Raw genomic sequence first — 13,627 nt, forward strand, 5'->3', positions numbered from 1 at the left:
TTCACCATAGCCTGCTGAGTCTTACAGTGAAAGAACGATGTCAACGTATAGCATCGTCAGTTACTTTAATTGTGTTTGGGTTTTTTTTTTTTAAATCAACCTCTCACACACTAACACAAACTCTTTATACAGATACAGAGCTTTACATGTATAAATAAGGCAGACAAAAATGCATAAAACACAAGCTATCAACAGACTGTTGGTGGACACCATGTCACTTTATTTTGTTTTTATCTTGTTTCTTTTTGGTGTAGCCTCATTAACCAAAATGTTTATAAAAATTACCACTTTTATTATGAATTATTATGAAATTAATAATTCATTATTAATTATTTATTATGAACACACCTGCCACCCTCAAGTGGAGGTGGCAGAGAGGAGGCACTTGGAGTTTCGGTCGAGAAAGTGTCCGTGTGACTGAGTCCTGTCCCATCGCTGCTTCAAGGTCTGTCGGTCCAGCTTGTTGAGGGCCTGAGAGCAAAGACGGATATCCTGGACCAGCTCTGACAAACTGTCCAGGTCTTGACTCTCCCAGGGGCCAGAGACCTGACAACCTGCAGGTTAAGCAACAAAGAAACATTTTATTTCATATCCATAATTTCCATTTTCCCCCCTATAAATATTTGACATCCAAATGTAGCCTATTAGCTAGCATCCAGCAATGTTTTCTGCTCCATAAAATGGAAAATTAATTCACAACTAATCTTTTTTTTTTTTTTTTTTTTAATCTTCAAACCACACGTCTATATTGTAATGTCTGTGTGTGTACTCATCATGTAACACCTCTGTGCATACATACTAAATGTTCAAACTTAGAAATGTGTCAAAAGGAAACAGACTGATAGCAAGAAACAAACTGTTGCCAAGTACAACTTTGCACAGGTGATAAAAAACATCAAAGAAATCCAAATTGTGAATTAGTGTGAAACTCCATGTCCATGGAGTATCTCCAAGTTCACACATATGCATACCTTCGAGGTTTAGAAGTGTCAGTGGTCGACGGGCCTCTCTGACAGACGCCAGGATGTTGTGAAGTCCCGCTGATGTAACAGACGGATTTCCTGACAGATTCAGACTCACCAGTGTGGGACACGACGAGAGGCACCTGTGAAATAATAATAAAAAGTCCAACAGGCCAGTAAAGAGTGACAATTTAAACAAAGGCAAAGCCCTAATAACATGAGTAATAACTGAGCCGTAGAAATGACACCCGTACACACAAACCTCGCCAAGGTAGCTACGCTGCTGTCTGTCAGCCCATTTGCAGCCAGGCTGAGGTGGGTCAGAGAGCACTCGTCCTGCAAAAACACAAAAATCTTAACCTGATTGCACAGTTATATCTTTCGACAATAAATGACATTGCATGATTTTTGCGTGCACACCTGTGAAAGGACTTTGGCGAGGTGTTCCAGTGCCGGGTAATCAGCAGGCCCTCTGCAGACAGCTGACAGGTCCACGTGTGTGAGGCAGTGGAGGGGCAGAGTCTTTAACACCAGCTCAAAGCCGGTGGAGCCCAGGGGATTGTGGGACAGGCACACTGCTTTCAAATGGCCTGTGCCTGAACGTTCAGAAGATGTAAAGTTAGTTGCAGTTTTGCTTATGGGTGGGAGTTCAGTGAAGCTTAAGGCTTCAGTCAGCTGCTTGTTAGAGAGTCACCTGTGAGCGCGCTGGCTAGCAGCAGTCGATGCTGCTGAAGGAAACGAGCAGTGAGGCCACAGGCCTGCAGAGACAGCTTGGCTAGCACAGGGCAGCAGGACAGCAGACAGGACAGAGACTCAGACACGCCGTCCCCCAGTGGGTTCATACTGAGGTCCAGCTCCTCCAGGCACTTTGAGAGGAAACGAGCAGAAAAAGCAAATGATCACGAGAGCCAATTCTCTCTGACAGATATCATTGATACGAATCACGTTAGCTTGTTATTAAGATCTAAGGTAGTTATTAAGAACAGAGGTAGTTAAATACAGGTTAGATGGTAAACCTGGAGCTGCCAGTATTGGCTAGCTGAGGCCCTTACCGGGAATGCAGGTGCACTCTGTCCCTTTAAAGCATTTACAGCCTTCTCCAGGCCGTCCCCTGTAATGCAGTTGGCAGAAATGTCCAGCAGCTGCAGACGAGGCATGGTGAGCGTTGTGGCAATCAGCTCAGGGAGAAGGTCGTCAGACATACGGTTTCCAGAAATTCGCAGCTCAGTGAGGCTGGCCTGAAGTTTTAGGGCACGGAGGAGCGGGCTGAGGGAAGAGGCGGCCAAACCGAGTCCGCACACTGACACGGAGAAACCCCGGTCCTGAACCTCACATAGCCGGGAGACACGCTTGTTCTCATCTACAGGTAGAAAGAGACGGTACTTCATAACAGAATACAAAAATGCACATGTGTGCGTTTTATAACGCATTTCCTCTGTGTTGCTCACCCACTGACAGACTTTGACAGGCCTTCTTGTATCGCTCAGGGAGAGGAGGGAGATCCCACGAGCAAACTTCAGCCAGAACCTGCAACACAAACCCATCAGTTATCCTGCACTGGTGCGGGAAAGTGAAGCCAAGGATTCAATCCCAAAAACTGTGATTCCTTCAGTGTCTCCTGGAAGCTGGCTCCTAAAGCAAGTCAGCATCCAGTCTGGTAATAGAAATGGTTCTAATCTTTACAGTTTCTCAGATTGTTGTTTCTCAGGCAGCTTGTTAACATAGTCAGCCCTTCACCTTCTTACCAGAATCATACAGTCTAAAACCTGCATGCCTCATCTGGGTAAGAAAAACAAAGTCATTGTGGAAGGACCTAGAACCTGCATTCCTTCTATCAGTGATTTCAAAAAGACCTCTGTGTCTATGAGAAAGTCTATTTTATGAATTTGGGTCATACTGTGTCTAAGAAAAGGAGTATGCTCACTGGCTGACATGCAAGCTGTTTCACAGTCATAGCAGTCCTCTTGTCACTGTGTTTTGTTTTATTTTTTAAATCCAAGATAGCAACGGTGACAACATTTGCCTTAAAGACTCGTGATCAGACTTCATAAACCAATCATGGTAGTCTTCAGCATCTTTTAAATTGTCTGTGGTCCAAGTATGGTCACTTCTGGCTCTCCTCAGTGTCACCTCACCTCTTCATTTGTGTGCAGGACGGCCAGTAGCTGGTCCTGCGGGGAGAGCAGAGCGCCTTCTTTCTGCAGAGAGAGACGAGGCAGGAGACCACATTTCTGGTAATAACGCTGAGCTGCCTGCTCACACAGCCACGACACAGAGCAGGAGTTGGCCTCACTGGGATGCAGAGCAATGGGAGGTGATTAAACAGAAATTAACAACAACAACAACAACAACAACAAAAAAATACTATACCAATCAGATTGGGATTTATTTTTATATACTGCTCAAACTTAAAACTTTTCACCGACCTTTGTGGAACTGGGATCAGGAAGACGTCTTCCTGAACCCGGACCCTCATTCTGATTGGTGGAGGAAGTGACGTGGGCATAGGAGCAGCCAAAGTTTGAGTTGGAGGCTAGAGTAAACAAAATAAAACATTCAAGCACTGTTAAAACATCTGTATTTAATGTCGTCAACTCTTAGTAGAAAGACAAAGCAGAGTCTGTGGAGGAATCAGAAAGTCTAAACATCAGGAAAGTAAAAGTTTGTCAGCTGATGCTACAAAACACCAAGGTATAACTATATATAAGATCCGAAATGAGCGATGTCATCTTTTACTCCTGACAAAGCCCACGGCATCCAGGCTGCAGAAATATGTAAAAACAGCTCCCCAGTTTTGATCAGCTCACACTCATTTACGTCCACATTCATCACTGTTCAAATGAATCAGAAATGAAGACACATCATCTTTAACTTAGATCCCCTAGTGACACTGAATTATAGTTATTCTCTCACTGAGTGTGCATTTCCTGAATAATTCATGTGTAGTCTCACTCTGACTATCACCTTTTCACACTTGGAGTGACTTATTCACAATCACTGTGTTGTGTGTATTTCCTTAGTGTTACTCCATCCGTAACTAACAAACAGCAAAAGAGCATTCCACTTCTGACCTGAGCATGGATAAGGAGAGGTGGGGGCGGTGTGTCTGATCTCGAATCGTCATCTTCTGTAACAGTGGGACTGTGTGACCGGTTGACTTCTCTTCTCCCCAGTCTGGCCACACCTGGTATCTGAGTCATTTTGACCTGGTGAGGCTTCCCCAAGCTGTTCTTTCTCTGAGAGAGGCCTCTACTGGAGAGGGAGGAAACTGCAGATCCTGAAAGAAAAAGGGCACAACAAGCTACAAAACTGGCAAAACCAAGAAAAAGAAAAACCAAACAAATCCAGACTAATTACCTCTGCAGGTTGTGTCCAAGTTTAAATGCTTGTTTTGACTTCGAGCTGCAGAAGACGAAGCAGTTTCCTCTACTCTTGGCCCATTCTGCTCCATCCGAAGCCTCCGCTTTTTCTTCGGCTGGATCTCCACCAAATCGTCTTCCAACCAGTCATCAGCCAGATACTCGTCCTCGGGAACAAGAGCTGATTTGGTGCTGGAAGAAACGGCAGGTGTGCTGGAGAGCTGAGGCTGCGAGAGACCCTGGAGAAGTGTTTTGGCGCTGCCCAAGCCTCTGATGGCACTGTGGTACTCTTCTCGGGCAAACACAGACGGCGTAGGGGCCTGCCTGATGCCTTCCTGTCCTGAGGTGGGAACTGAGGCAGCTTCTTTGTTCGCAGGAGGTTCTTTCTGACTCTGAGCTGCTGGGAAACCTTGTCTAGGACGGACAGGACGGAGAGGACTAACCGGGGTGTCAGGCTCGCTGTCATCTGAGCTGCTGCTATTAATCTAAAAAAATATATATTACACATCAAAGATCTGAAGAATTCTGCTTGTACAATATAGATGAATCTACTACACTTGTGAAAAGACATGATGTATTCTGTCTGTCCACACTGAAAGCATCATCAGACATTACCCCATACAGTACAGCAGCTTCTGTTCCCCTGGCTCTGTTCCGCTGTGTTGAGCCATTGGTCTGCCGCTGTTTGCGGCTGGCGCCTGACGCTTTCACCTCCGAGCTCCTGCTTCGCGGCCAGTCTTGGCGGGAGAAAGAGCCCCCTCCAGTGGACGAGAGTGGCTCAGAACTCTCCGCATCAAACAGCTGGCTGTCCTGCAGGGCATCAAAAGGCTTGGCCGGGGCCGGAGCTGCAGGCACTGTGGTCGGCAGAGATAAGTGAGAAACACGAGCGTTTGAAAGCAGGTATAAAAAGGCAGACCGAGGCTAACGCAGTGCAATGATGCAAGAGCTTCACCTCCTCCTGCTAGCGCCTTCCTCAGAAGTCTCTCTGTAGCAATACACTTCTGCCTGGTCTCATGATCCAGCTCCCTGCTGTAGGTCCTCTGCCACTGACGCAAGGTGTCCAAAGCAGTTTCACCCTGGTGGAGATAAAAATGTGAGATTAAGGCGCACAAGTTCAGCAGACTGGACTTTCTCCAAAGGAGGTGGGGGTGAATTCAATATTGCCAACAGAAAGCATGGTCCAGGATTTCATTCCTAACCAGAGGGTGAGTGCACAAATTTTCAATCATTCCTCAGTAACAGAAAGTAAAACTTTTATCAGAGAGATTCATAACTTTAAAAATATTTTTATAATCAGCCTCAGCAGCGAGAACCAGGAAAAACGAACACATTACTCTGATTTTAATCACCCTACAATTACAACCACTTTTTAAATAGATTTTTCCTCATCCAAGTATTAAAAACAGTCTTTATATTTAAAATGATGTTTGTCCAATAACTTTTGAACCTATGAAGACTGTGCACACTAACTGTATGTAAATCTTGTCAATGTGGTCAGTGTGACCCGTAAGTTTGTAACACTGTTAGGAAAGTCATCCATTAAAGTGTGGAAGACATGTTTGTTTTTTTAAAATAAAGAAGATATTTTACCGCCACCTTCTGCCAGCAAAGAAAATCCTGCTGAAATGGACTTTCAGGTTGAACACAGCCAAACACACAAACCTTGGAGTTGCGCAGTGTGACACAGGCCCCTCGTTCCACCAAGAGCCTTGTGACTTCTAAATTGCCACATGCGACGGCGTCGTGGAGAGGAGTCACACCCTCGCATAAAGGGCCACCGGGGTCGTTAACGTTAGCGCCGTGCTCCAAGAGCAGAGCCACGATATCTGCACGAAGAGCAGAGAAAGATGAGCGAGGGAGCGGGTGCAGTTTTCCAGAGACTCTGACAGAACTTACCATAGTGACCATGGTTGCAGGCTTCATGGAGGGGAGTCCAGCCACAGTAGTCCCTGGGGTTCACTGGGTGACCCTGATATGCAAAGAAACAAAAGCTTTCATCAGGCTCTTCGACGTTACAGATTCTGTCTGTACATTTTTTTTCCTCCATACAATCTTCATGAACACTCCTAATAAATCATTTATATTTGAGCCAATCGATGTTCTCATCAAACTGCATGATGCAGGGTTGTTGTTTTTTTTAAGGTGGTAAATATTTAAAAAACTCAGACAAGAAGTTCAAGTCCAAGAAGTTTGTTGCTGCACTTGTTCTGTTGAGTTAAGCAGAAAGCCTCAAGCCTGAACTGTTTATTATAGTGACCAACCATCAACGAGTGAATCAGTTTATATGTTGATGGTGCTCAACTTTATGTTTTCCCTCCTGATTCCAAGAGTTAAAAACTTATTGGATTAAAATAATGAATCATCTTCTTTATACCTGTTCTACCAGGTACTGGACCTGCTTCAGATTCCCATCTATGCATGCTCTGTGAAGAGACGTCTCTCCCTTCTCGTTCCGCTTGTTCCACTAAAGCAGAAAGACAGACACAAAAAAGGCCAAGAATGAAGATCTAAACCGCAGTCTACAAAGAAGAAATGACAACTCGCACATCGCTCACCCGTCCTGTTTTCCTCCTCCCTGACACCATCTTGTCATAACCCTCCAGATCATCGTCTACAAACCACATGAAAAGTAACGTGAATCAAAGCATCCCTCTGTATAGAGATGTCAGTGCTTTCCGGATAGAGTTACCCGCGCACATTTTACCTGAGTCTGAGAGGATGACATCACTGTCATCCAGCGGTTCGCTGTTCTCCATTTCCTCCTCCTCTTCCTCCTCACCATCACTCCCATCTGGATTCCAGCCCTCCGAAGCACACAGCTCCTGCAGCCTCGCCTCGGTGTTGTCAGCATCCGATGAGCCGCTTCGTCTCTGGGACGCCAGCCAGAGCCTCAACACGCGCTTCTGTGGAAGTCAATGTGCGTTTTGGTCGTGCATGATATTCATCACCGCGCCTTTACAAGACATCTTAAATTTCTGCTTAGTTTTCAACACAGCTGACTAATTTATCTCTCACCTGCAGTCTGGCCTGTCCAGACTCCTGAGCACAGCGTAAAGCTGTATTGTAGCTCCTCTCCACATCCTCCAAAGCACAGCCGCTCTCCTCCTGAGCTGCTGCGATGTTTAGCCACGTGCTACACTCCTGACGCGCACAAATATAAGTAATAAGTCACACATTCATGTCTACCACAGGGCAGACGGGTGAATTTGCAGATCACCTCTGTAGAGCTGCCCTGTCGTAACGCCAGCTCCTTTCTGTAGTGCTCCACTGACTTGCTGTGTTGTTTCAGGTCTGCGTAGGTGGCAGCCAGGGACACGTGGATGACAGCCAGCTCCCTGGCAGGCTTTCCCAACGCCTCAGCACCCTTTAGCTACACAACAAAACCAACACCGCTTTAGACAAGTCACATTTAGACTCTACGTTGCAACTATTAAATAAAAAAAAAAAGTGAAAAAAATGTGAGAATTAGCCATGTGACTCTTTTGATGCTTCTCACCTGAGCTTGATAAGCTTCCAGAGCTTTGCTGTAGCAGCCAACTTTACAGCAGAGATCCCCAAGCTGCTCTGCCAACTCGACAGCCTGATGGGAGCTGGGTTTTTTGCCCTGATCTTCCCCCAGCTCTTCCTCTAATTTACAGCCTCGGTCAGCTACGTGATAGGAAAGAAATACACTGTACCATCCATGCAGCTACAAGCAAGTAAAAAAACAAAACAAAAAAACATATCTAACCGTTCACTCACCATATTTGAAAGCTATCTTCACCGTCTGTCTGTCCAGCGGCTGCTGGGAACCCAGCAAGACCGCTTTCTTCAGAGATCGTCGCGCTGCTACAAAGTCACCCAGAGACAGCTGCACCTGTTAGCATCGCATGTTAAGAATTAAAGACACACATGCACTTCAAAACCTGCATGATCGCAACAGGAGAAAATAAGAGGATATGGTGGAGCTCGTACCTTGCCGATGCAGTGAAAGCACTCGCTCTCACTAAATTTGTCTTTAATCTTCCGGGCGCACTCTTTGGCCTGCTCTAAGCAGCGGACCGAATTAGAGCGTTGACCGTTACGGAAGTAGATGTTGCCCAGGTTAAAGTTTGCACGGTAGAGATCCTCCAGCAGCTGGCTCTTCCTTTACAGGGGAATAACGGCGATATCTCAGTTGACAGTTATACAAAATAAGCCGATTAAAAGCTGTCGATGAAAAAGATCGACATGCTTAGACGTGGAGCAAAGTTTAGGATGTTCTTACTCGGCAATAAATACACTTCGCCGGATGAACTCGCTGCAGCGTTTGTGCTCGCCCAGATGATCACAGACCAGACCCAGATTGAGGAAGAGACGCGCCTTCATCTCATTGATCTCTCGCTGTGGCACAGTCCCTGCAGCCAGGTAGAGGATTAGGAATAACGAAACAAAGAAATCGCCCATTAAAAACCACTGGGACGATACAAACAGTACACACCTTCCAGCCGGTCATCCACAATGCCCAAGCTCTTCCTGAAGGCCTCCTCTGCTTCCTCCAAGCTCTTCCTCGATTGGTCCGTTTCATAACGGAAGAGGTAGGTCCGACCGATAGTGGCCAGCGCCCTTTGCTCTTCAGCATGATCTCTGACAGATCGAGCCAGGTCCAGGTGAAGACGCTGGTGCTGAAGAAGAGACACACATCCACTTATGCAGGTCCTAAACACCACTTGAATTAGAAGTTTATCACTTTGATAAAGCGTCAGTTTACTTACTTTTAAAGCTGCCTCAATGTTGCCCAACTCTGCAAAGCACTCTCCTATCTTACGATTGGCCACAGCTCGTCCAATCACATCAATTAACACTTCAGAGAGAGCCAACTCCTGCTGGTGCTCCCTAATGGCAGCCTGATAATCACCTGAGACACACATGAAGCAGAAAGGTAAATGTTACACTTTGCATGAGGAAGGCAAAAGAAAAAAAATTACACTGCAAACAAAATGTTGTTGGTATGAAAAAGCATATAAAGAATAAATGAATTACTAGACTGAATATCATTGCATCCTTTGCTCAAACTGTTTACGTTAATCAAAGTCATCAGATGAATTGTAGTGCAGCACATAACCTTGCAGTTTGCTCATTTCAGTTTAGTTTTTATTAGTTTCAGGGCTAATTTTAGATTTAATTATTATTGTATGGCGGGCACATGTCAGAGGCAGGATCCATACTGGTATCATAATGAAAGTAGAACTTTTTAAAAGCAGTTGGCTCACTGTGTTGTTGACATCCAGAATCTTAATAAACATGTACTTCAAAGCTTCATCAGGCAAGCTGTGATAAAAAAATTTTACCAAATAAATGCCAAAGCGTCCACTATTTATCGTTTATTGTTTTAGTTTTCCAAGTTCACAAAAATCATTAACTTTTTTCTACATTCTAGTTTTATCTTAGTTAATTTAAATGCTTTTCACATCTAGTTTTGGCTTTTAGTTAATAACCTTGATCGGCACCAGATGAAATTTGACTCACTTGAAGACAAAAGCATAAGAAAGCATATGAATGTAAAGCCTCTGAAATGTATCCCGTGATTAAACTCTACAGTGACACAGCTGTGTACTAAGAAGCAGCCATGGTCAAACTGGAAAATACTGAAATTCAAGTGGCTCCAGGTGGGAGTAAATATGCAAGTAATGGCACTTTTATCCACTTTTGAAAGATTGTTTTAGGATCACCTGCACAGTTATAAAGTAAAGGGACAAAAATTATTAGAAAAATCAAGATTATTCGAGAGTGTTGGTGATCTATAAGACATGGTGACGCTGTGACAGGAAGAGCGGAGAATCAAAAACAATCCATAACTGCAGTACTCGCAGTGCTAAAATAACACAGTGCTGATATTGGGCAGACTATACACACCGCTCCTGGACAGCAGCTCTCCTAGCTGATTACAGATGTTGGCTTCCTCCTTTAAGTTGTTGCTGCTCTGGGCTTTGCTCTTTGCTTTCTGCAGCTCTGCAAACAATCGAGATGTAACAGTTACTTAATTTTAATAGTCACATAACAATAGCCGTTAAACGTGCCCAAAAAACGTAAACTGAAAGCGGTACTTACGTTTAATTTCCCGTGAAACACTCATCTCGATTCAGCTCTCAGTGCTAGCACTTTTTTCCAGCTGGTAGTAAACGACAACCCAGCGCGCCTCCCTTTAGCTTAGCTTCAACTCGAAACCGACCAAAACAAACCTTTAGTTCATTTTCACCGGAGCACGTCTGTGACTGTGTAGCAGTGTTTAAGCTAACCTTTATGCAACCGATCGTGGTTGATATCATAGAAACATATTCAAGACTTCAGTATCCAAGTAGCTGTTTTAGCTTTGAGCTCTCAGTAAACTTTACAATACCGCGCCAGGACTGCGTCAACCAATGACTAAGCTACAATATTAGCATGATTTAACCCTCATCGTTGCCTCTCAGGCACAAATCCAGCCCATCGTACTCTAAAGGAAGGCGTTAACAGGTGGGAAATGCAGTCCAGATCACCTTTAAGATTTTAACAGAGGACACATGACTTGACATTTTGCATAAAGTGTGAGAAAACGGGCACGCTGTCAGTCTGACAGACTAAATTCAGGGCAAAATTGAGCAAAAATTGAAACGACGATTATTCATTGGCTAAGGCTAGAGTGTGACGGAGCTGCAGCGCAGGGAAAAAAGAAAAAGGGCTCAAACCCAGCACTCATAGGCACAGCGTAAACACGTGGGAGTGTTTTAAGAGCTTCTGGCTACATTAAGGCACAGATGTTGCAGCCAGCACAGGAGCTTAATGCTGTGTGTGACCGGTGCACGGCGACCTCTTGTATGTGGGTCGAGTAGAGGGGTAGAACAGGTAAGATACCCTGTAATCCCCTGTGCCAGTTTGGAAGAAAATCACTTATTGTGAAAGTCTGTGCAACAAGGGGCTTTAAAATAGCAATTTGACCCATATTTCACTGATATTTTTAGTTTGATAGTTTTGCTTTTGGTGTTATTACTCTGTTTGTGCCATGGGAACGAAGACGATTTCCACAATAAATAAATAACAGTTTAAAAATATGTCAGCCCCTCATGACGCAAAATAGATGTCATACTACAGATTAACATATTCCAGTCTTTCAATATCAGTTTTAACAGGGACTGACACTCATGGATGCTATATTAATGCAACAAAAACAAATTATTATAAATAATTGCTTTATTGAGAATGCGGAAGACACATTAGTGATTTTGTTACGGAAGTTGAAATGATGATGCATTCTTATTGTTGTTTGGAGAATGTGCGCCACTCCTGTCTGGCAGTGTGTATGGTTCAGGATCCATCATCTTGCTGTACACATCAAAGAATCTCAGCTTCCTTAGGAAACAGAGCCTTCTCATCCTACCCTTTTTTGTTGTTGTTGTCAATGTAGATGCCCGGGTTCTTGTACTCCCCCACAACATCAACATTCTGTCCCAGGATAGACACGAGTCGTGTAGCCGTCCTCTTCATACTGACGTCGATCACTATTTTTAGTGCTCTGTACTCCTCCTCCTGCCCATCACTAATATTTCCAACCACTGCTGAATTGTCAGAGTATTTCTGTAGATGGCATGACCTGGAGTTGTGCTAAAAGTTTGAGGTGCACAACGTGAGTAGCAATGGAGACGCCGCAGGCCCCTGTGTAGCTCCTATACTGCTCAGTCTCACATACCGCAGCCTGTCTGTCAGGTAATCAGTAATCGATGAGATGATGGACATGTCTGCTTATGTTTTATGTATTTACTCTATCACTAGCAGCAGCTTAAATCATATTAAATGCACCTGAGAAATCAAAAATTGGCAATCCTCACAATGCAGTTACTATCTGGATGGGAGTAAGCTTTCAGCAGCATGTAGATGATTGCATCACCCACTCCTGGATTTGATCTGAATTTGAACTGCAGAGGGTTGTGTGTGTGTGTGTGTGTGTGTGTGTGTGTGTGTGTGTATGTTTGTGTGTTTTGTTTTTACTCCCCCTTCCCTTGTGCTAAAAAAAAACATCTTTTTGACACATAAGAAACATTTTAATGGCCTTAGCTCTTTATGGCACCATGTTTCAAAGTGCAAAAATGATTCTATACGGCAGATATGCAGCTTTTTATAAATGTCATCATATTTGCAGATAGGGTTAGGGTTAGACATCACTCATTAACTAATCACTATGTCATGCCTATTATTGGGTTATCAGGTCTGTAATCACAGATATATTTGTACTGCTATACATGTTGGATAATAACTGAAAAGAAGTAGTAAAGATGTAGAAGTGATATACACAGAAACCGTCCCACTGAGCCTTGTAATTGAATTTTATGGAAAAATCAGAGCTTTGATAATGAACTGAAAGATGCATCTTTAATGCATTGCCATGCTGTGCTAAAACTTCAGAACCACTAAGAAAAACTTTGACAGAAAGTCTTAAGTGTGTCTTCCGGGACTAAAGAACAATTTCTCCAGCGCTGGCAGACTTTATTATTCAGCTTCTAACATGGCTCTGTTAAAACACAAATATGAACCAAAGAGTCACAGCAATTAGCCCAATAATCGGATTTTCTCCGCTGACGAGCAGCGATGTTTTTTCATCTTTCCAAAATTTGGTGTGAACTCACTCTTTAAAAACCTCGCAGAATATAATAACAGCGATTTAAAAAGAAATCAAAATTCTGATTGTGCTTTTAAGCTGTAATTTGATTCAAGCTTAACTAGAAGGATGGATTTTATTGGTTTTTAGTGTTGTATGCCTGGGTGTTGATTGTCTGTGTCAGTTTTTGCAGCAGGTAGCTGATGCATTTGCTCGGTCAGCACTACTACTGTAAAAAAATGAATAAATACAAATCTGTAAATCTCAAACAAACCATGCTTAACATTACTTACACCAATTTTTAGATTGACGTAGATGGAGCTAACCCAAATTCGTGATCTTATAATCCAACTGTTCAGAGTGCCAAAAGGGGGGAAAAAAAGAAAAGGGGACACATGTCCGGGCGGATGTTGACGTCAGCGGTGAGGCCTTTTTTTGACTGGCTCACTCGGACAGCACGTTTTGACAGATAAATAGCGAGGCAGCCGCACGTGTGTTGCTAAACTGAATAAACACAAGCACTGAACTTCCAGCTGGCTTCATTTTTTTTGAAGACGATTGATGCTTAGACTTAATGTTGTATGCTGTCATTACCAGATACGTGTAGTGTTTATATTTATTATCATTAAGAAAATACATAGGACCAAATCACTGATTGTAAACATGGTAAATAATAAAAATATAATTAGCTTTACTGATATAATATATTTAGTATT

The 13,627-nt window shown here is 43.6% G+C and overlaps 1 protein-coding gene across 1 annotated transcript; it reads right to left on the reverse strand.

Moving 5' to 3' along the window:
* Positions 1-357: 357 nt before the first annotated feature.
* tonsl (tonsoku-like, DNA repair protein) lies at positions 358-10,415 on the reverse strand. The gene is made up of 28 exons (XM_085342997.1): positions 10,391-10,415; positions 10,196-10,291; positions 9,055-9,197; positions 8,781-8,964; positions 8,568-8,697; positions 8,276-8,447; positions 8,063-8,177; positions 7,818-7,969; positions 7,539-7,691; positions 7,337-7,462; positions 7,026-7,224; positions 6,877-6,932; positions 6,696-6,785; positions 6,218-6,290; positions 5,984-6,147; positions 5,274-5,397; positions 4,937-5,175; positions 4,320-4,806; positions 4,034-4,239; positions 3,389-3,495; positions 3,098-3,254; positions 2,411-2,489; positions 2,015-2,322; positions 1,657-1,828; positions 1,383-1,558; positions 1,225-1,298; positions 972-1,105; positions 358-554 (listed from the first exon to the last, which is right to left on the reverse strand). The coding sequence occupies exons 1-28, from the start codon at positions 10,413-10,415 to the stop codon at positions 358-360; spliced, it is 4,338 nt and encodes a 1,445-aa protein (XP_085199123.1).
* Positions 10,416-13,627: the final 3,212 nt, after the last annotated feature.

This window comes from Diplotaxodon limnothrissa, linkage group LG19, assembly GCF_057381915.1.
Source record: "Diplotaxodon limnothrissa isolate DT_005_m linkage group LG19, D_limnothrissa_male_GT1.1, whole genome shotgun sequence".
Classification (NCBI taxonomy): Eukaryota; Metazoa; Chordata; class Actinopteri; order Cichliformes; family Cichlidae; genus Diplotaxodon; species Diplotaxodon limnothrissa.

Bases quoted from the DNA above. Each gene is read 5' to 3' on its own strand.
- tonsl (XM_085342997.1), bottom strand. From the start codon at position 10,415: ATGAGTGTTTCACGGGAAATTAAAC. The intron at 9,198-10,195 runs GTGTGTATAGTC...TGTGTGTCTCAG, and splicing joins AGAGCTGCTGTCCAGGAGCG to GTGATTATCAGGCTGCCATT. The intron at 8,698-8,780 runs GTGTGTACTGTT...ACCTGGCTGCAG, and splicing joins TGTGGATGACCGGCTGGAAG to GGACTGTGCCACAGCGAGAG.